At 48.7% G+C, this 22,402-nt stretch overlaps 1 protein-coding gene across 1 annotated transcript in view; it reads left to right on the top strand.

The window, feature by feature from the left end:
• The window catches only part of TYRO3 (TYRO3 protein tyrosine kinase), a gene marked incomplete at both ends in the record, with an annotated part of 39,354 nt that extends 34,722 nt beyond the window's left edge, over positions 1-4,632 (top strand). The window contains 3 exons of the mRNA XM_080617989.1: positions 120-279; positions 1,602-1,738; positions 4,257-4,632. Of these exons, the coding sequence (XP_080474115.1) occupies positions 120-279; positions 1,602-1,738; positions 4,257-4,632 (673 nt within the window). The remainder of the gene's footprint in view (positions 1-119; positions 280-1,601; positions 1,739-4,256) is intronic.
• Between the last annotated feature and the right edge of the window lie 17,770 nt (positions 4,633-22,402).

The following is a 22,402-nucleotide window of genomic DNA, read 5'->3' as shown; positions in this document are numbered from 1 at the left end:
TTATCCTTCTGGGTAATACTTGGTGATCTATGTACCTCAGTTCCCTGGACATAACAGGGCTTTGTGTTGCCTGAGGTGGCCTCTAAATGCTTTCCTCAGTCATGGAAACTTTCCCTTAGGTTGGATGAGAACATGAACGTGAGTGTTGCAGACTTTGGGCTCTCTAAGAAGATCTACAGCGGAGACTACTACCGCCAGGGCTGTGCCTCCAAGCTGCCAGTGAAGTGGCTTGCTCTGGAAAGCCTGGCAGACAATCTGTACACGACACACAGCGATGTGGTGAGTTTTGCGCTCGTGCATTTGGGAATCACTTGTATTCCTGCTGAAGTGGAGGAATCTTTCTGTATTCGTTGAAGGTGGGAAAAGGCCCTGGTGACAAGAAGGGGAGTTTGCCTTGTGTTTGAGGGACAGTGCTACCTGTCTTGGGCACTGTCAGAACTCAAGACTAAAAACACGTGTAAGTGGTTTATGGCAGAAGTCATGAACCTTTTTCCTCTTGTTCTTTGGTCCTTCATTTTTCAGTGCTTATCCCCAGCTTGCATTCACCTTTCCCCATCTCCTTTCTTTTCCTCTCTCTATATGCAGTCTCTTCTTTCCTACTCTTATTCCTTTTGCTTTCTCTTCTGCATGACAATTTGAAGGTGACGGTATTGGTGGAACTTCATAGATTGTGAATAAATCAGTGCTTAGACATTCCCCTATAACTTCTCCCCTGCAGAGTGAGGCTGAACCCATTCATCTGGAATTTTTGCTTCCTTTCCCTTTGTTTTATTTGGGGTTGTGTTTGCTTGGTTTTGAGGTTTTTTTGGTTTTGGTTGTTAGTTCTGATACCTTCTCCCCTCTTCCTTGCTGCCATTTGATCCGGTTTCACACTAGTTTTGTCCTTCAGGCCTGTGGGCTTGCCTTCCCAGTTATCCCTGTCACAGTGTCCCTGAAGAGCTCACCAAGAGTACCTTGTAACTTGGCTGCTCTGTTGCTCGGTGATTTCTGTAACCAGTGTGAACAGTGTTTAGTGACTGGTGATTGCTAGCTCAGCCAGTTCACCATAGACACTGGACAGGCTTTTGCTTATGAAAATGATCATTTTTTGCACCTAGCAAACCTTGTGACTTGATTTAAATGTACAACTGTTGCAGTGTAGAGCACAAATGAACATGAGCCGTAAGTGGTTTGTTCCTTGCCCTGCTTATTGCCTAAACTGCTTTCATTTGTGCCTGTGCATTTCCAGTAACTCAGAATCTGACTCAATGAATTAAACTGATGTGTGAGCCCCAGACCAAATCCTCTTACAGCTGGAAATCACAAAACTGATAGCTTAAGAACCATGAGATGCTTGGGAGAGATCTGCAGCTGGAAGACCGCAGTAACTCCCAAGTCTTCCTGTGCTCCACTGCAGGATAGGGCCAGGCAGAGCCTTCAGCTGTCTCCCAACATGATGTGTCATTTCTTTGTTTTCTAGCTAGAGATAGTCCGTGCATCACTGCTGCTCACATAACATTACCCCTGGCTGGGAGGGTTGGCACAGCCTGAGCACACTGAAACCTCACCCCAGCGAGCGGGGGACTATCTGTTCACTTGTTCTGCGTGCTGTTCCCTTGCAGTGGGCGTTCGGGGTGACCATGTGGGAGATTGTGACCCGAGGGCAAACCCCTTATGCTGGCATTGAGAATGCAGAAATCTACAACTACCTCATCAGCGGGAACAGGCTCAAGCAGCCGCCGGAGTGCCTGGAAGATGTGTGAGTACTTCCTTGCCCTGCTGACATATGATTCCTTGAGAAGCTTGGCTCGCTGGAAGGAAACAGGGGCAGCTGGCTGGGATGCTGATCTGAATCCATCCACTTTCCAGTACACAGAGGCATTCACTAGAAAGTCTCTGGGTTAGCTACCAGATACTCTCTGCTGGCAGAGCTCCCTGGAACCTGTGGTAGCTGCACAAGCAGCTAACTTGGCTCAAGGGTTTGAACAGTGTCAACATAAGCAGCTCTTGGCTTTGTGGAAACTGTAAGTGTATTTCCAGAAACTCACTGCTCCCTACCTTCTCAGGCCAGTATCTGAGAAAGGAGATGAGTTTCATAGCACACTCTGAAGACTGAATAGAAGAGCAGTCTAGCAAGATGACGAGGAAATTGGATTGCAGAGGCAGTGGCCTCATGGACAACATGCGGCTACTCTTTCCTTCCTCTTCCCTCCTGCTCTGATATTAGGTGGATTATTTCATGCAGTTTCCTTTCTCCTGCATTTTTCCACATAGGGAATAATCTGTACTCTCGTCACTAAAGCTGTACACTTTTATCTTCTCAGCAGTTCATATTAACTCCTCCTTATTTTTAAATGAAAACATCGTTACACCACTGCTTAAATATATTATGTATCTGCAGCTTGACTGCTGTGAGTAGCATTGGTTGCAAGTTGCGGAGCTTATGGCCATAGGATGTTATAGATGCCAAAAGTAGAGGAGAGATTAAAAAGTCTGACAGGCATTGAAGGAAAATCCATCAAAGGCTACTGAAAATGTACAGCCTTCATTTTGAGAGGCCCTTGAGCTACAGGTTACTGAGACCTGAGAGAATATACCAGAAAGATCTCACTGCAGTGCTCACAGTCAGCTTATGCGCTTTATTCGAGTGCCTGATACTGGCCACTGTCAGAGGCAGGGTACTGGGACAAATGGACTATTGGGCTGATTCATTACAGCCAGTAGTTTTCTACCTTTCTTCAAATGAATTTCTGCTGTTTGCCAGTGAGGATAAAAGAGAATAGCGCCCCAGAATAGCAAGTTTTCGTGTTATCTGGAGCATTTAGAGTTATTTCTACTGTTTGTGAGGGACGTGAATCAGGATTAAGATGACTGAATCATAGAAGCTTTCTGTAAAACTAGTGTGAGATCAAAACCAATCTTGTAGAGCTGAGAGCAAGCAAGGGACACAACAAGTAAAATAAAAGCCATCATGAAACGCTTTATTTCCCAGTGAAGGCCATATCAGATTTTTCCCGTTTACAAGTTTAACTGAGGTTCATTTGTGTGCGGTGTTTTTCAGTGCCAGCACTGTGCTTTGTTCCTGCTCCCTGCAGAACTGGCAACAATAACGCCATAGGAATGCAGCTGCCAGTCTGGTGGGTGATGCACAAAGAGGAGGAGGACAATGGCTCTGGCTGTGCTCCAGCCCAGTGGGCTCCGGAGGGAGGCCAGCCAGCGCAGGGGAGCAGAGCTCCTCACCCCTTGCCCAGCACAGGCCATCAGAGCCAGCAGCGTCCTGTGGAAAGACTTTATCAGGACCTGTTCCAATAGGACAAGGGGTGATGGTTTACATTAAAGAGGGGAGATTCAGACTGGGTGTGAGGATGACACTCTTTACAATGAGGGTGGTAAACTCCTGGCACAGGTTGCCCAGGGGAGTGGTGGATGCACCATCCCTGGATGTGGTTCTGGGCAGCCTGAGCTGATTTCATGGGGGTTGGACTGGATGACTTTTGTAGGTCCTTTCCAAACCAAACCTTTCTACAGTTCTATAATTCTGGCTCCTCACACTGGGCCTCAGGCAACCAGAGCTGAGGTGGTGGGTGTTTGACTGCAGGAGAAACACTGCAGGACAGGACCTAAGGCTGGTAACACCACTGAACACATCTGCATCGTCGTGGTGCCTTTATAGTAGAAAGGCCATTTCAGCATCCCTCTTCCAGCAGCGAAGCTGTTGTCCGCTCCTCCACAGCCCTCCACTGTGTCTTTTTCCAGTCTTACTGTCAACCTGTTGGGAAGCAACACTGGCACCGGGAGCACTGAGACAACATGGTGTGAAAAATAATGCTCTGGAAATAACTCACACCTCCCACAGTTGGATCCCTGTTTTGTTTCATCTGCTCTTGAACTACAGTTTGGAGGGATGGATTCAGCCACAGCAGAGATTGTTCAGGATGGGGTTTGTGTGAATAAATTCAAAAGCTATTACTAAATGGTGTCACACTCATGGTCCTCTTCTAGCTCTCCAGAGGCAGTGAAATGGGGTTTTTATCAAGAAGCTCAGCATCCTTTGGCAGGGCTTTGGGGTTTTTTGTTACTGTCTAAATAATGATTTTGACCAAAATGAGAATGGGAAGGAACAAAGAATTACGTGCTGTCACCTGTGCAAGGCCAAAGCTGATAGGGTTTGGGGAAAGTGTCTGTGCTTCTAAAGCTGAACTGTGCAGCACCCCAGTTGAGAGGTGCAGGGGTGCCTGCTCTGCTTCTCACTGCTCTTGTCACCTTCTATTTTGCAGCTACGATCTCATGTGCAGATGTTGGCATCCTGAGCCCAAGCTACGCCCCAGCTTTGGAGTGCTCCGGTCCCAGCTGGAAATGATTCGGGGGAGGATGTCCACACTCTCCTCCAGTCAAGATCCTCTCTATGTCAACATTGGGAAGGACAAAGAGGCATCTGCAAGTGACCCTGCTCTGCATGCCTCCTTTGGGAACACGGACGGTGAAGACACCATTGCTGGGGCAGCTGCTGCTGTCACAAGTGACTATCGCTACATCATGAGCCCCTTGTGCCTTGGAGATGATGCCGAGGGTGAAAGGCATCCAGATGGGCAGGAAGGGGAGGACAAAAGCCTTCTGTATGAGCTGGAGACAGAGGGAGAGAAAAGTTGTTAGCCTGTACATAGCAGTGACACTGCTTCCCTGGGATGGGATGTGGTGCTGTGTTACCTGGGGCTCTGATGCCAGATCTGGAATGGCTTTGAACAGCAGTGGCCAGAGCTCTTGGGCAGCTTCTGTAGCTTCCACCCCCTGTGTGGGCTGCAGTGGCGGATGGCATGGAAGGACCGAAACCCCAACAGCACCTTGGATTTGGGGGAGGAGGGTGGTAGGGTTGCAGGTTGATTGCATCCCACCGAAAGGAGCTCAAAGCTAAGGTGGGCAGAGTGGGTGATCTGCTCCTCACTGACTGCTGGATCAGAGCTGAGTACACCTTCTGTTCAGTCCGTGCTCGCTCTTGTGTAGATGTTGTCTTCGATCCTGGCTGCGTGACTTTGGGACTGGTACCTCCGAAAACACTAATGGGTATTTACGCTCATTCAGGACAAGAGGGCAGAATTCCCCTTGCGTTCACTCAGCAGTACTGCCGAGACCTGTACTGCCGAGACTTGTTGCCTACCTCAGTGGTTCTCAAACTGATCTGCGGATCTGCTTCTACCCCGTACTGAATTTGAACATCTGGTTTATTTCATGCAGTGATGGTTGGTGCTCCCTCAGTTTGGGGTTCTTTTAAGAGTTTCAGACGTTTTGATGAGGGATGAAATTATAGAAAATGAAAATGCAGCATCCCTCTTCGCCCCACGTACCTCCTGTATGTCTTTCTTTTTCTTCTGTTTGATGCCAATTCAGGCCTGACCAGACTTGCAGCTGGCATTAAAATGGGAAGGGAAGGAAAGCAGCTGGCATGTGTGAGAGCAGAATCCAACTTCAAAGGGATGGAAAGGAAAGGCTGTAGAGAAGACCTAGCAGAATGGGGAAACAGTGCTAATTAATGCTAAGTGCTGCCCTCCAGGAGAGGAAGGAGACAGCTCAGATGATACAGAATGGTAGGATTGCTTCAGGTTAAGCCGGAGCAGGATTCAGCATTTGCTTTTAAATAGGGTTCATTTAATCTCTATCAGTCCTATGACTTTTTCAAACCAAGTGCTGTAGCTGCTGCAGTAAAGCTGTGAAATCGGTGTTGGGAACGTGTGTGAGCTGGAGGAAAGGGACCAGCGGGGAGATCTCTTTCTGAAGAGAGAGTCCTCATGATGAAAAAGCTTGAGAACCACTGGCCTTCCTGTTTAGGAGGTCTTCTGGCACGCTGTAAAAGCCACATCAGAACATAAACTAGTATCACTGCAGCCTTCCAGACAGGGCAAAATGAATGGTTTTGCTCTCTGCGTTTGGTTTTGTTTTCCAATCAGTATGTCTGACTCACTATAACTGCAAACGCTTGTGTGGTTTTTAATAATTTAATATTTTACTGTAAATCAGCATTTGTTTTGTGCAGTGGTTCCCAGCAAGGAAGCGCAGTTACATCTTATTCTACTTATCCTAAATGTTTCCTAGATCTTCATTTCTTTTCTTTCCAGTGAGCTGAAAACTCAGCAGTATCACAAGACTTGGGATTCCACATTGCTCCTCCTCAGAAACAAATACCACAAATGTCATCATTTGCTGAGCTGGCAAAGATGGGACCAATAAGTCTAATGAGACTGCAGGCTTGGTATCAGAACACTCCACCCTTTGATGTCCAGTGTTTGCTTATTGTAAAGTTTGGGGCTAACTACAAAATTCAGGTCCAGTTTCAGCCCTTAGTGAGAACACTTCCTAGGGAAGGGAAATTTCAGCTGGGGGCTTGGGCATGGGTCCTTTCTGTAAAGTTTCCTACTGAGCAGCAATGTCCTACAGATGTCTCCAGAAGTTCAGTGCAGTTTCTAAGCTGGAGATACAAACTGCACCATCTTATGCCCCAGGCAGCACAGGGTTTTCTCTTCATTCAGCTGGAATGGTGTAAATGCAGGTGAGAAGATAACACCTAACAAAGGGTAACAGAAACCTGTGCGGTGCAGGTTACAGTGAGGGCAGAAGGCTATGCTCCCTGCAGCTGCCTGGGAAGCGCAGATGTACATACAGACTCTAACTTTGGGAAGCATGTCTTTAGTTTTTATGCATTTTTTTAATAATAAAACTTGTCCTGTGTCTGAGTCCCAGCCTCTTACCTGTGGCAGAGTTTGCGATGATGCTCACTTAATGGGTGGGAGCATAGTGAATCTGACAGCCCCAGCTGAAAACCATCACCAAGCACAATTAAGTTACTTCTTGGAGGCAGAGAACATGTTTGGCCTCTGCAAATGGCAATTACCCTGCATTGCTCCAACCTTGAGACTGTGAAGGCTGAAATGAGATGGGTACGGACCAGTGGTTCCACAAAGAGATGGGCTCTACGGCCACCACTATATAGGGGCCTGGGGAGAAGCCCTTATTGATTATGTGCTGCACCATACCTGGGAATGCAAAGCCTCTGCACCGGTTCCTCCCTGAAGACTGGCCTGCACCCATCAAACCACTGGCAGTGTTCTCTGTGGAGGAGAGGTTTGGAGGCAGTAGGTAAAATTCAGCTGCTGAGTCAGATGTTCCAAGCACAACATAAAAGAGCCCCTGGATTCCCAGCTCGCAGAGAAGAAAAGGTGTACCTCACGCTTTTATTCTTCATCAGCAAACAGCACGTTGCACGCCCTCTGCCTGCCAGCTCACACAGAGAGGAAGAGTGATGGTAAACGGCACAAGCGCTCACCCCCCATCTGCAATGCAGGAAAACGACTTCCGAAGCACGAAGCGGCGGATTTGGTTAATATTTTAAGGTTCCATTGCCCAGTGATGCCCCTTGGATCTGTTCAGATGATGATTTAATCCTGTCGCACGCAAGCCTGGTCAGGTCAGGTACAAATCAGGCTGTGTTGTGTGTGGGAGAAACAACACAAGAAGAGCCAGTGAGAAAAGAGGTAGGGGAGGAGATTTTAGAATGGGGGCAGCTAGGACGAGTTGGGAAGACAGCAAACGAGGGAGCTGGGAAGCAGAGATGAGGAGTTTTATATGTGAAATCCCAGAACAGAGGGGGCATTGGCCCAGCTGGGGCCAGGCAACAGTCTGAGGTGGGGCCTGGCTTTGTGTTTTGGTGAAGGATACAGCCCTGGTGCTCTGCAGTGTGTTGCTCTTGAGCTGTGCAGAGGCTGTACACAGCTGCCCTGGCTCTGTGACCCTTTAGCCCAACCATTCTGACCTAGGCACCAGCCTGGCACACTGGTTTCCCAATTAAACCAGATGTTTCCCCCACAACCACCCTTTTCCCTGCCTTGCTACAGCCGTGCAATTCTTCCCATCCTCCCAAGCAGATGAGCTTTAAGGCCCCTTCTGACCCAAACCATTCTATGGTTCTAACACAGGCTCAAGCCACACAGGGCAGTTACCAGCTGGGTTCTGAGGCAGCGTGACCCCACAGTGCCTAGCACAGGCAGAGCAGAAGCTCACAGCATCATCTGTGTTGTGCAGGGGTAGTTAATGCATAAGGAGAGATGCTCCCATCAGCTCCAGTGCCAGGCTGACAGACAGGCCCTAGATCATGGGCTGCACTAGCAGCTCTGCCTGCAGATACAGGGATGCTTTGGTCTGATCCAATACCTGCACGCTGTGGGGAATAGTGTACTCAGGGCTGACAGCTCAGCAGGTGCTTATAGTGAGTGAATATACCTCAGAGCTAATGTACAGCTACCCTGGGACCTGCCTCATTCCTTCCTGACCTGTGCTGGGAGGGAAGTCTTACAGTCTTGATGTAGTAAAAACACCCCCTGAAGCCAAATGCAATTAGTTTTGAGTAGAAGCTTGAGCCTGGCTGACCGGAGAAAGGAACAATCTTTGCACATAGGTATTTTCCTGATTTACATTCATTTTGCCAACAGTATTCATTCTCCCCTGCTGCTCAACAGCCACCAACTTCTGCAAATTCTCATCTTTTTTACAAGGGATTTCTGTGAAGGACCCTCACACATAGTTTATACTGATTTGCTATTTAACCCCTGATATGTTCCCTTAAAATAACAAGTTCTTCTACAAACACTTGGAGCAAAGGAAGCCTGGTGTCCTATGGATTTGCATCCCACAGGGGATTGAATGCTCCAGCTGAAGCTTGCCCCTAGATGAGGTACTTACAAGAGCGGTTCCCTTTGTGGAGTCTCTGATGTCTGATACAAAGTCACTGGACTTCCACCTGCAGTGAAGGTACTGATGTGGCACTAAGGGGGTCTGCCACACACAGCCTGTTTTCAGGAAACCTGTAGGAAATTCATCATCCTTCAGTTCTCAATCTTCCCATCACATTTGGCTGAAATGACGCAGTAGATTCAAAAGCTATTAGGGCCAACATATGTAGCTGGTGATCAGAAAGCTTTGTTACCATGGGAAACCGAGCTAAAGATCAATTACTTAGTCCAAGAGCAGAAAAGACCAATGGACATGGGTTTTGATTGCATTTGTTCTGTCATATAAAAGGAACTCTGCATCAGAATGAATCAGACCTCAATCACTGCACTGAGGACTAGTGACCAAACAAAGATGATTGACTCCTTACTTACTAATTACTGCGTGGATTCTCCAGCTTGAGGCATGCAAAGCCACGTCATTCCCAAGTGTGGCTGGCTGGGGAAATGGAACACCTTTTGGTCATGTTTGACAATAGGACCTAAATTAGGAGGCAGGTTTTCCAGCAGCACGGTTGCTGGCTGCCACTGAGCCCAGCTTTCCAGGTGGGTGCTCCAATGAGTCTCCAGCCACAGCTTGGAAAGCATCTAAACAGCTTTGGTTTCCATCAGTTTCTTTTCACTGGCTTAAAATAGAACAGAAAGAAATGTTTGACCTCGGGAAATAGGTGGTGCTTGTTGGTTTAAGTTTTGTTAGATTCAGTAGGGATTTTATGGCATGGCGCTTGTTTCCAGAAGAGTCTTTGTAGGAGCTGGCTCTTTTCAGCCTGTGATGTGAGGAAGCAGGAATTCATGAAGAGGAAAGAGATCTAATAGGGAATATAAGGTACTATATGCTTATATATATATATGATATGTGTATATATATATATGATATGTATATATCAGCACTATATGCTGATGTATACAGTGCTAGTAAAGGTGCCAAAAAGTGGGAGCTGTAAGAAAATGAGGTGGGGCATTGGAGAGAAGCGCTGTCTGTACACCGTAACATGGCAATTAGCTCAGCAACTTCGGAAGGTGGCTGCTTTCTTAGTTAATACATATGACAAGGATCCTGGCTGCTGTCATTATCCGAGCTGCATGGGAGACTGCTGCTGGCTTTTTACTTCTGCTCCACCAATGAATGTCTCTGCAACAGCCACCTTTGTGCGATGCGGGTGTTAACCAGAGCAGAGCCTTCTGGTCACACACTGCTGCCTCTCCTTGTTTCTTCTTATTAAATTACCTTAAAAGAAGCTAAAAGAAAACAAGGTTTGCATTGCTAGATGATGTGCAGCAGCATGCCTGCGCTAATATCAGGTAAGGTTCAGACCTAATTAATACATTTTCTGGTATTATTTGTCTACATTATCCCTCCTCTTGCACAAAGATACATACACAAGGAGAAACAGGAGCAGAAACATTTTGCAGGCATACAAGAAGGAACTGAGCTTTAACAGCCTTTTGGTGTCTGTGAGCCTTGTACCCAAGCTGCAGGGTGTAAGGGCAAAGGAAGATGCAACTTGAGGGCTATGCAGGGGACCCAAACTGCACCCTGGAATGAAGCAGGCTCTTTGCTGTTGGCAGAACCCTTGGTTGTAACAAACCCTTGTGTCAAACCCTGACCTCAAGGCTTGGCATTTACTCAGCAGGCAGCTGGGGCTGTTTAAGACCCATCTCCCCACTGTTTGCTCCCCTCTGCTGGAATCAGGGATCCCAGCACCCGGGTCCAGCGCTGCTGAGGGTAGCGAAGGCAGCAGGAGATGCACAGAAAGGACACAGCAGGGGCACGTGTTCCTACCAGCGCTGCTGTGGGGGTGGAAATCTCCGGCAGAGCCAACAGCCGGTGGCTTCTTACACTCCTCCTCTCCCCGCCTGATTCACTCCAGCTTTGTCTGCCAACACTCCCGGCTGCGCAGTGCACTCGGATGGGAGCTGATGCGCTGAGCTGCACCTGAGGCAACGGCTGGGCTCGCCGCGCAGAATAGCTCCCATGTTTTCCACCTATTGATGAAATCTTGCTGGGTCACCACTTAAATTGCTCAGGGCCATTTTTTTTCTGCCGGCATCAGCAGGCAAGGATCCAAATGAGAGGAGCAGAGCCTATTTATAGCAGAAAATAACGTGGCTCGGTGTTTCTCCTCTTTTACCTCTTAATATACTCCAGGAAATGTTGCTGTTGAGCTGTTGGTGGGGGGGCTGTGCTGCTGTAATTTATTACAGAATCATAGAATGGTTTGGGTTGGAAGGGACCTTAAAGCTCATCCAGTTCCAATCCCGCTGCCATGGGCAGAGAGACCTTTCACTAGGGCAGGTTGTTCAAAGCCCTGTCCAGCCTGGCCTTGAACACTGCGAGGATTTGAGGATTCACGCTCTTGTATCTGACCATCATTGTCTCAATGGAGTGGAACTTATCCCAGAGGCCTCCTGCACTACAGGCCTGAATCACCTACTGCTGATACTGGTGTAAATCAGTGAGAATGGCACCGAGATCATCAGAGGTTATTTCCTGGCATGAAAATAACACAACTGAGAGAAGCAGCACACAGTGTGTAATCTGGAAACGCACCCAGCCTGCCTTTACGCTATGTCCTGCCCTCTCCTGGGTGAAGATGATTTGCTGGGTTGACGTTGGTTTCTCTCCTCGTGCCTGTTCAGCTGCCAAGTGTTATTTAGCACTGCTGAGCCCTGATGCTGATGCCACAGCAGGAGCAATGCACAGCAGTTCACGGAAGTCCATGGGATGATGCCGTCACAAGGCTGGCAATGGTTCAACATCATGCTTTACAGCTTGCCTGTTTCTAGGCTAATTTCTACTGGCATCAGAAATCTGTGAATGTAGAAAATCTGCACTTGCCTTTGTTCCAGGAAGGCTCTAATGAGAAAAAATTAATGGATTTGTTTTCTCAGTAAACACCTTACAAATGGTCTGGGCAACAGAGTGTCACTAACAGTGAACGTGGCAAATAAAGATGTTCTTAGCTCAACATCAGTGTGAATGGGGGTAACATCTGAGAGAAGACAGGGCTTTCTGTGGTCTTTCCATGCATTAGCAGGGTGAGGTGTGTTTCTGCCTCCCCAACAACATTCTATTGCAAGTGGAAGCAAGGCACTGCCTTGTTTTCACCATACCTTTCCCTCGGTGCAGATGAACCCACAGACGATGGTGACTGTTCAGCTTCTTCCCACTTAAGCTTTTCCTTGCACCTCACACTACAGCTTCATGTCCTCTTGCAGTGGTGCAAGGCAGGAGGGGGAGGCTGCAGGGCAAGGCTACAGTCTATCTTTTAGTGCCATTTTTGATGTCTGGGGCCTCCCAAAGCTGCTTTGAATGAGGATATTGCAGCATGAGAACTACTGGCTTCACATATCTGAAGAATCATCAGCACTTCCAACACACAAGGAAATAGTTCTAATAGCTAGCCAGTGGTTTTGGCACTTACAGGAAGGTCAGCCAGCAGCACTGGAATCAGGGGGCTCAAAACCACAGCTTCTTTTGCACTGCTGCTGACAGATGTATGCAAGGGGTTTGGCAGCTTGTGCTTTGTGCTTGGTCTCCAGAGGAGTTTCCCTCATTTGGATGAGTGCTTGGGTCCCCACAGTGTCCCCTGCAACAGGATCTGAATGTATGGAGGACAGTGCTCTCTTGTAAGGGGATCTGTGTGTATGGAGTGCTGAGAAACTCCAGTGCTGGAGCCATCAGTGGCCATGCGCAATGCCTGCCACCGGCCCTCATGAAACCAGGGTTGGGGATCCAGCCTTGAGCTCCTCCTGGCTGTGCAATGTTTTCCACAGGATATTTCAGGAAAGATTTATCCCCCTCCCCTGCCCCCATTTATTAAAAGGTCTCAGATTTCTGCTGTTGCGATAACAGTCTGCCTTCAGGGAGCTGCGCCTGCATCCTCCTTCCTTGCCACTTTGATGGGAGGAAAATTTAAGTCCTTGCCTTTGGAGTTGCTCATTACAGTAGGGAAGAGCAGCACAAAGCCAGGTGCCTGGGGATGGTGGGGTTTAGTCAGTCAAGCAGGGAAGCATTTATTAGGCTGCTGTTCAAAACGAGAGAAGAAAAAAGACTGGGCTAATTGACAAGGCTTATCACAGCAGAAGAGCCAAGCCTCCGCTGAAAAAAGCAGCTGGGAGACACAGTAAGGCTGGAAAAGCAGCACCAGGATGGCTGTTTGCTGTTCCCTCGAGGAGTGATGATCTTGAGCCATCAAGAACTGGCCCACAGCAAGAAAGCCAAGTGCAAGTGTCTCACCACAGATGCATTCCTGGGAGGTTTCTGCCTTAAGTAAACACAGTGCCAAGAGTGCACTGCAGAGAGAGGAGCTGGAGCTGGCAGCTCCCCTTGTCTGGGTGCTGCAGTGCATCTCCTCTCTGTAGAAAGACAGAGCGTGAGGGTCTGAAGTGCAGTCCTGTTTGTGCCCTGTCTTCTTTGATCTAGGGAAGGCAATAGTTTGGGAACTGAGAGGTTACAATTGTCCCTGTGGAGGAAAATCTGGGACAGAAAACCCTGTGGAGGATTTGACCAACTGGCACTCTTCTCTAAGACAGAAAGAAGAAGCCCAGACTCAGCAGCGCAGGCTCTCACGTGTGTCCAGAGACAGAGATGTCTTCACCAACCACTGACCACTGATTAGGAAGATATAAGAAGGAAGGCTACTAGAGGAACCAGTCTGGAGACCTCAAGTGAGCTCTTGGTTGGCTGCATTCCATCTGTGAAACAGAACCAACAATAAAGCTAGGGCAGGCCTTCCACTTCTGATGTTTTTCTTTGCAGAATTAGTTAAGTAAATCTGGCCAGGCCTTCCTCCTAACCTCACCCCTCCCATCCCAGTGGCTGATCCCTGGCCTCAGGCTTTGGAAAGAAGAACCTTTCTTGCTGTGCAATTCCACTGCTTCCTTTGCAGCCCCAGTGACATTAAGTATAAAAGTCTAAAAGGTATAAAAGGAAAGTTCAGGCTTAAGTCGTGACAATGATGCACAACAGCAGCGGCTCCATGTGTAACCAAGACAACTGATCCTTTTTAAAACTTTGCCCAATAAAAACAACATTAGGGAACTCTTAGAAAGCCACCCTTCCTATGCATTCAGATAAGAAGGTCCTTATTTGGGATGTAAAATTGACACTAGAAAGCTAGTAAATGCCAACTTCACAATTATCTCAGTATTCTTTATCCGGCTCCCATGTGCGTAATAGTGATTTCATGAAAGGTTCACACATTATTTTCTTCATATGACCCTGACTCATTCAGCGCCCAGGAAGTTGCATCCTTACTTCTGACATTTTGCAGACTTTCGGTGGTTGATTTAAAGCATTTCAATAACATACTTCAAACACAAGGGTGGTGGTGGTTGTAGTTAAATGTAATTATTATTGTTTAAATGCAATTATTTTTACATTGCAACTAATTATAAATGGATATTCATAATGGAGGAACAAAATTGATTTATCCGGGTTTGAGTTCTGCAGTCATCAGGAATAAACACACCAGGTAATGAGTTTGGCAATAAAATGCCAGCCTTAGGCACAGACCAGATTTAGCACCGCCCTTTCTCTTTGTATCACACTTCCTTCCTCCCACCACCTCAGCCCACACAAAACCTGCATGATTTCTTCCTCGAAAAGGATGTGCCTGTTTCTGCTCAGTTTTCTAAAGCATATGCCTTTATTTCCTAAATATGTTCCTCAGTGGGAACTCTCCTAATGGATCGACAGGCCCACTTTATCACTCTTGCTGTGATGAGTGGGAATGGAAGAACTGGAAAGGTTGGGATCTGATTCAGGGAGCAGGGGAGGAGACCCACGGTGAACAGTCGCTGAACAGAAGAGAAGGGAGATGTGGGACAGTGAGTGAGAGCCTCTGTGTGAACTGATGGTGTGGAAGAGCAGTGTGGTCCCCCAGCAAACACACCCCTGGAAGAACAGGTAGCACTCTTCCCCCATTTTCCCCCTTTAAAGGATTTATGATTAAAGAAAAGGAGTGGGAGAAGAGGAATATTCTTTTCCTTACTTATTGAAGCTCCCTGAATCTCCAATGAACTCTAGCTTCACAATACTTAGCTTTTAAAAAACCCAAACTGATTAGCCAGAAAATTGCTCATTGTGAAGAAAAAAAGCAGAAGGCATAAGCAGCGAAGAATTCTTCTGCAAAACCTCAACACATAATTTGGGCATCTCTGCTTCAAATTACATGCACATCTTCAAATTAAGGCTTTCAAATCTGACTGGCATAGGAGCTTCTTCAGCAGAGCAGTCGCAAGATCTGCCTCTCTCAGATAAAGGATGGGTTTTGCACTTGGAGACCAAAACAACACTTTCTTTTTTTCAGCTGTATCACATGGTTGGCTCATTTCCATGATATTCACACAAACACCATCAGCTTTCCTTCAAAACTGCTCCAGTCAAAATGCCGTTTTCCCCCTGAGAAATAAATATCAATGACCTCCTTCCCCTGCACGTGTTATCTTTCATTTGTCCAGAGCCCAAGCATCTTTGATTGTCTTTGTGTTACTTCTTCATTCTTTCCTGGGCTTGCAACATGATTACATTTGATGGCGAATTTCATTTGCATGATGTTTCCTCTACTTGGCTTGTTAGCTAAAGCACATCTTGTGGCTGGGAATGGGGCACCAAATCCTTTACAGAGGCAGGGATTTCAAAGGAGTGGTCTATCCTTCAATCTGCTCGTGGATTCCAGACAGACGTAACCCAAACCCACCAGTGCTTACTCTGCTAGGTGAGACCCAAAGGCTCCCAAATGTTGGCTGCAAGACTGCAAACGCCTCCCAAAGGTTTAGCTTATGCACTGCTTAGTGTGTTTGCAACCTTCAACGTTTGTGTATGGATTCCTCAAAAATTCCTCTAATAGGCGAGGGAAGACATTTTTGAGCTTCTCAGTGACCTGGGATCCAAGCACTCAATTCAATATCAATTCCAAAGGAAATTCGACTTCGTAGAAGTATGAATCTATACCCAATTAGATATCTCCCTTTTCACATCCCTCACAGACTCCTTGGACATGTTGTCACAAATTCTTAGTAACATTTCCATGCCTGGGGAATGCCGATGGCTGCCATGACTGAGCATCTTTCGAGGCCAAGACCTCCACTGCAGAAATTCTAGCCCAGGGCTATGCTGTGGTGTTATTTACCATCACCTCCTGTTTACGTTTTTAATTAGCTCCCAGCACATGTGATCTGCCTATAGTGAAGTCAACCTGGAATTAGTTTTCAAGACTGTGTGAGAGTCCTCGCCTTGTTTTTTGTTGCAGTTACTCCTCTCCGTTGGTTACGATTGAAGCCAAGTTCATCCAGCCTCAGGCGTCTGCCTTTGCCTGTGCTGTCTATAGCTCAAAGGGTTTTGTTTTCATAGAATCACAGACAGGTTTGGGTTGGAAGGGACCTTAAAGCTCATCCAGTTCCAATCCCCTGCCATGGGCAGGGACACCTTCCACTAGAGCAGGTTGCTCCAAGCCCCATCCAGCCTGGCCTTGGGCAGGGATGGGGCAGCCACAGCTTCTCTGGGCAACATCTGCGTAGTTTTTAATTCAGCATTTGCTCCATTATGTTATTCTGGACCCAATATAGACTTTCTGGAGGGTGATCTCCAGAGTCACCTGGTGTGTCAGCTGAACAGGGCTGTCGTATTTACAGGTACTATTGAGTATGTCCATATGCAGAAGAGCTGTAGAGCCTTTGCTTAACTCTTTCCACTTGTAACATGGATAGCTCCCTGCTAACCCGGTGCAGCTCTGCTCGGGCTCAGCACACACACCTGCCCTGGCAGCCCTGTGGGGACCGAGGTTTTGCACAAGCACCATTGCACAGGTACGGAAACGTTTATGATCCACGTTAACCACACCGCGGGCGACCACCGGCGCTCCAATAACCACCAGAACATCACACCCCGATGCGGATGAGCCCATTTTGCAGGGAGTTACGAGCCCCGCTGGGAGGAGGGGGGAACGACGGACGAGGCAGCGCGGCCGAACGAAGGCATCGGGGACAGCAGCCGGGGCGCGCCCAGCGCCGCCCGTACCCAGCGCGGAGGGCCCCGAAGAAGCCGGCGCCAGGCCGGGCGGCGCCGAGCAGCGGCTCCTTGCGCCGTGAAGGCAGCACCGGAGCCGCGGGAGGAGAGCGCCCACGGGAGGCGGCGGCGGGGATCGCGCTGCCGAGTGCCCCGCAGCAGCGAGACCGGCCCCCGTGCCCGGTGTCCCCTCAGCGCCACCCCGGGGGGTTTCGAACCCGCGCCCGCCACCGGCGACCGCGCGTCCGTGCGGCCCACGCGCGAGCGGCGTGTTCGCCTCGCGCAGGGGCGGGGGAGGGGCACGAAGGGCGCGGCGCGGCGGAGGGCAGGGAGCGGAAGCGCTTCTGCGGGCGCGGCGCTGGCGGGCGTCGTGAGGCAGCGGTACCGGGACCGCCGCGGGCTGCGCTCCCGACACCTCCGCACCGAGCGCCTCCCGCTCTGCCCCGCTCCCGGTGCCCGCCTGAGGGGGGCGGCGGGCAAGGGAGGGGCGCACGTGATGGGGCGCAGCAGCCAATGAGGACGGCAGGAGGTGGCGCGTGGCAGGCGAAGGCCGCAGGAGCGGGGCGCGGGGGCCCGGGCGGTGCTCGGCGGCGGCGGCGGCGGCGGCGGCAGGCAGGTAGGAGCCGGTACCCTGCGGGGCGTTGCCCGCCGGTCCCGTGTGTGTCCCCCCCTTCCCACCCCACCTCTCCCCGTTCCCCTTCGTTTTCCCCCTCCCCCGCCGCCGTCTTGAAGTTTTATTCGAGGAGGTGGTGTAAGGCGTGCGCGTCACGTGAGCGCGGCGGCCCAATCACATGGGCGCGTTCCCTTCCCTTGCAGGGCCGCGCTTGAGGCGAAGGGGGAGCGGGGCGGCCGGGTGTGGAGCGGCGGGACGGGCTGCCCTCTGCTCGGCTTGACCTCGCCCCGTTCCGTACGGGGCTGCGGACCTACGGGCTGGGCAGTGCTGGCCGTCACTTGACGGGGGTCGTGTTAACAGGGCCGAGCCACCCCGCAGCTCCGCATCCGCGCTCCCCGCCCGGGAAGGGTCGGGTGAGGCCCGGCCCCCAAGCAGCTGCTGCTCCCGGAGGGGGGGGGGGGGAGTGGGAAGAGGGGAAAGAGAGGCGTGGCCGGTGCCACCCGTGAGACGGGGCTGGGCTGCCCGCGCCCTGCCCCAGCGGGAGAGCGCTTCCCGGGGCCCTGGCCGGCTGCCCACCCGGCGCCGCAGGAGGGTGGCTTGGGGCGGGCGGGGCGGAGCGAAGCGGCCCGGCGGAGCGGCCGTTGGCCCGCGCGTGCGCTCCGGCACGTCGCGCGCGGCGGCCGTTGGTGAGGGGCGGGGGTTAGTGCTCACCCCGTGTCCTCCCCCCCACGCACTCCCCTCACGCCCCGGTCTCGCCGCCGAGCGCTGCCCGCGCTCCTGTGCCCCGGTGCTCGCCGTTATTCTGGTGTCTTCCAGCGTTCCCCCCGGCGAAGGCCGGGCGCCGCCGAGCCGAGGGCGCGCCAACGTGGCGCAGGAGGCGGCCTCGTGTGGCGGGGCTGCGCGCTCGGCCCGCCGCGGCTGTCGCTGCCGCCGAGGGGAGCCGAGTAGATCAATGCCTGGCGGTGCAGTGGTTGTTCGTGGTCTTAGGTAGCACGCTAGTTGGTAAGCGGTTTAAAAAGGGGTTGAAAATGGTAAAATGAGCTCGTTCTGCAGTTGGTAGGCATGAGGGTTTAGCAGTTATTTTGCCAGCCTGGTTAGATGAGTGGTTTCCAATAACGTGGTTTGAGTTTTCTTGCCTAGCTTCTTAAGTTGTCAGAGCTTATGCAGTCACACTGCCTTACTCCTAACGTAGAATCCCAGAATGGTTTAGGTGGGAAGGGACCTTAAAGCTCATCCGGTTCCAACCCCCTGCCTCGGGCAGGGACACCTTGCTTTAGACGAGGTTGCTCCAAGCCCTGTCCAACCTGGCCTTGAACACTGCCAGGGATGGAGCAGCCACAGCTTCTCTGGGCACCCTGTGCCAGTGCCTCAGCACCCTCACAGGAAAGGTTTTTTTTCTTAATATCTAGTCTAAATCTCCCTCTGTCAGGTTAAAGCCATTCCCCCTTGTTCTGTCACTAGAAGCCCTTGTAAGAAGTCCCTCTCCAGATTTCTTGTAGGCTCCTTCAGGCACTGGAATACTGTAGTTTCCAGGCTCATGGGTCATCTTTCATCACGCTTAATGAAGTGACTAAAGGCCTGAAGATTTGAAGGCTTTGAAAACTGAAGGCTGTGTGAAGAAGAGGGCAGGCTGACAAATTGGCTTTGCCACTTGTGTGTGTTTTGCCTATGCAGCTACTGCACCCTTTCAGTGCCCTCAAGCGTGGTTCTTTGTTAGTCTATATTGAGAGCCAGCGTGGGGAATTGATTCTCCTTGGAAAATGTTGCTGTGGGTGAGGATTTATATGTGTGTGTTTATGTGGGGAGGGAAAAAAGCATAGTTTTTGGGTCTAGCAGACATGAGAAGTGTTCATTCACTTACACAGTCCGTCTGTCAGCAGCTGACTACTAACCTCACCTACTGTTTGCTCAGTGTTGGTGCAGGTGCTGTTGTGCCTGCCATGAGAGGGAAACGTGCAATTGAAGGAAACCAGTCCCACTTGTGAATAATGTTTGGTCACCTACCAGGAAAAAAAAAAAAAAAGAAAAATTCTTTGAGCTTCTGCCACTTCTTCATTTACACTCAGATCAGCCAGATCACTTCTAAAGTACATGGTTGTGTATGTTGGCTTTTAAAAACCTAATTTCCTAAGGAATGGGAAATCCAAGGCATTCTTTCTACAAACACAATGGAGTAGATCTCTGCCTAGAGGAGTGAGAAAGTGCTGTCAGCTAAGAAGTGGCTGTTGTCTTTGCTGTTTCATAGGCAGCAGAGGATCTACTAGAAGGTTCAGCCGTGGTGTGCACATAGTGCCATTAGCTGTGCCACCAGCAAGTCTTACTTGATGCCTTGTTCTTCCATAATTAAGGATGTGGTGTGCTGTGTGTTCTGAGTTTTTCTTGGAGTGTGCAGGCTGTTTGTTTGTTTAGTACTGGCTGACTTTAGAACAAAGAATTGAATGGTGGTGGTGGAGTTGTTTTTCTCTCTCCACAGAAAAATGACATGTGTTTTCAGTGGTGGATTGCGGCTGGTTTGAGTACTCGTGATAAATCCTTGATTTATATTTTTCTGAACTGGATAATGAAGAATGCATTAAGAAGGATATGAGTGAGAAGGGTTGTCATGAGAAGAAAGCAACCAGAAGCAAGTATTTTTTTAATTGATTTTTATTTTTAATTAAGCCCAAACCTGAAAGGCAGTGAGGGATGTGATCAGCATAAAAGCCAGAAAATGAATGTGGGAGCCAGATAAAACATGTCTGCAATAAAAATATTTGCATTCATTGCTACGGTCTCTATCTTCAGGAAAAGCCAATTTGGAGAATGACAAGATCGTGACCTAATTACTGTTGAACAAATACTTGTGATGATGGAATTGTGCTCTTTTGCTAACTCGTGCAGTACAGTGCTTTCTGCTAATAAGCTGTGGTCTGCCTGACCACAGGGTAAGTCAGTAAATCAATAATGAAGATGGATATAAACCTGGAACCTGTCACCAACAGTCTGGCACTTTAATTGATGTAACTCTCCTTTTTACCATAACTTTAAAGCGCAGTAGAAGTTCCCTGGCAGTTCTAATTTGATGAGCCATTGGTGACTCTGTAGCAATGAGTATTGCTATGAGACAACAGCCTAATGAATAAGATAGTCCTGAGCTCAGGTGAGAGCTTTTTTACTTGCCTGGCTTATTTTGCCGAATTTTCTTATATTTGCTCCCATTTTTTTTTTTCTATAATGTGGATAAGATGCCCCAGCTGGGGATTCATGTTTGTGATAAATGCTTCTTCTGATGGCCATAAAGGGACTGAAATTCATCAAAATTATGTTATTCCTGCGCATTATGGCTTGGTTTTGCCAGTGTTACGTGGCAAAAAGCATGAAACATTGCTTTCATCTTTTGTAATTTTCAGTAGTTGAAGTGATGGGATATTGAAACAGATAAACTCTTGGGAGGTGGTAAATACTGTGCACTGTACATAGAATTAATGTTGTTAAACAAAGTGCCAGCTTTATGGGGCACTGAAAGTTTGGACTTTCGTGGCAAATCCGATAGGTGAGGCTGCTGTTTCCCTCCTCTTCTCCTCAAGTTTTTGCCCTACTCCTCCAGTAGAAGCTTAAGCTTTTGCTGGGGTGTAGCTGACAGTTGATGAAGCACTTCCTGAACTTCCTGAACCACCTATTCATCCTGCAGTAGTCAGGGCTTCAGTGTTAAGTGGATTTGGTTTCAGTATAAAGTAATTGAGTAGGTTTGGTTTGAGTATAAAGTAATGCTCTTGGCAATGACCTGGTGGTGCACAAGCTGTGTTATACTTTCTGTGGGTTAGTGCATTCTGTGTGTGGCTGGAGCGTCTGTTTTAGCATGTTTGCATCAGTGAGGAAACGTAAACTGGAAAAGCAGATTTCTTGCTCTCTTCCCATTCTGCAACAGTCAATTTCTTGCAATATATTTTTTTAATCTCAGACTTTTTAGCTAGATTCTGCTACCAGTTACATCTTGAATCTTCTTGACACTGCTTTATACTTTCTTACTACAGCTAAAAGAAGAACTTAAACTATTTCTGTATCATAAATAAAATGATGAAAACCTTGAGCTTTTTTAAGTAGATTTGGGCTGGGATTCTGTTGCCTAAGGACAGGAGTTACAGATGCTGCAAGTTATTAGGCACATCTGTGTAGAGCAGACATTCAGCTCTGGGAGGCCAGTACTCTTTCTGGGGCCAGTTACGGACTAGATACCTTTCTGTTGGCAGTTTAATCCAACCTGAAGCTTCAGAATAAACAGCCTTTCTTGTGGGGTGCTACTGTGTTAATCATTCTCCAAAGTGGCAAAACATTGGCTAAAGAAAGTATGGGTTTGTATTTGTCTTTAAACCACGACAGGATTTTAACCCTTTTAGTGTGCACATTGCATAACACTTCTAATTATAATATCCCTAGATTTTCAGGTCTTTAAAGTCCTTTTCTTATTTTAATGGCCAAAACTTGGGACTTTGTATGATGATCAGAGCTGCCTGGTCATGGTTAGGAATAAACTTGTAGACAAGGCTGTGCTGCCTGCCTGTTGCTGGGGATGTATTCCATGGGCACAGTTGGTTTTGATAGCTGTTATTCTCATCTAGAAGGCTTGGTTTCAGCTAGTGCTTGTTTATAGCTAGGGAATTCCAGAGCTGAAAGCTTCCTTTATGCTCCAGTACTCCTCCAGTAGTAATGCCTTTCAAAGTATACTCTGTGACAGAATTGTCCTGTCGTGTATCTACTTGTGTAGTGGAGATCTTTGTATTCCAACTGAGAAGGGGATTGCTAACAAAAAATGTAATCGCATTGCGTTTATGTTTTCCACAGTTTGGCAACTGTTATGTTCCGCTTAACTATCTCTGCAACATATGTTGCTCTCCCACTTGCAGATCTTTAGCAAAGCTTGAGCCTTGTGACCCCCCAGCTAGTGATCTGTTACTGAATCTTTTGCTCTGTGTTACTTGAAGTGTGTAGGCTTGAACAGGAGTTTTAGGCTTGTAGGCTTGAACAGAAGCTTTATGTTTGTAGGCA

Source organism: Psittacula echo (genome assembly GCF_963264785.1).
Source record: "Psittacula echo genome assembly, chromosome: 5".
Taxonomy (NCBI): Eukaryota; Metazoa; Chordata; class Aves; order Psittaciformes; family Psittacidae; genus Psittacula; species Psittacula echo.
This window is presented reverse-complemented; position numbering and strand designations above follow the sequence as displayed.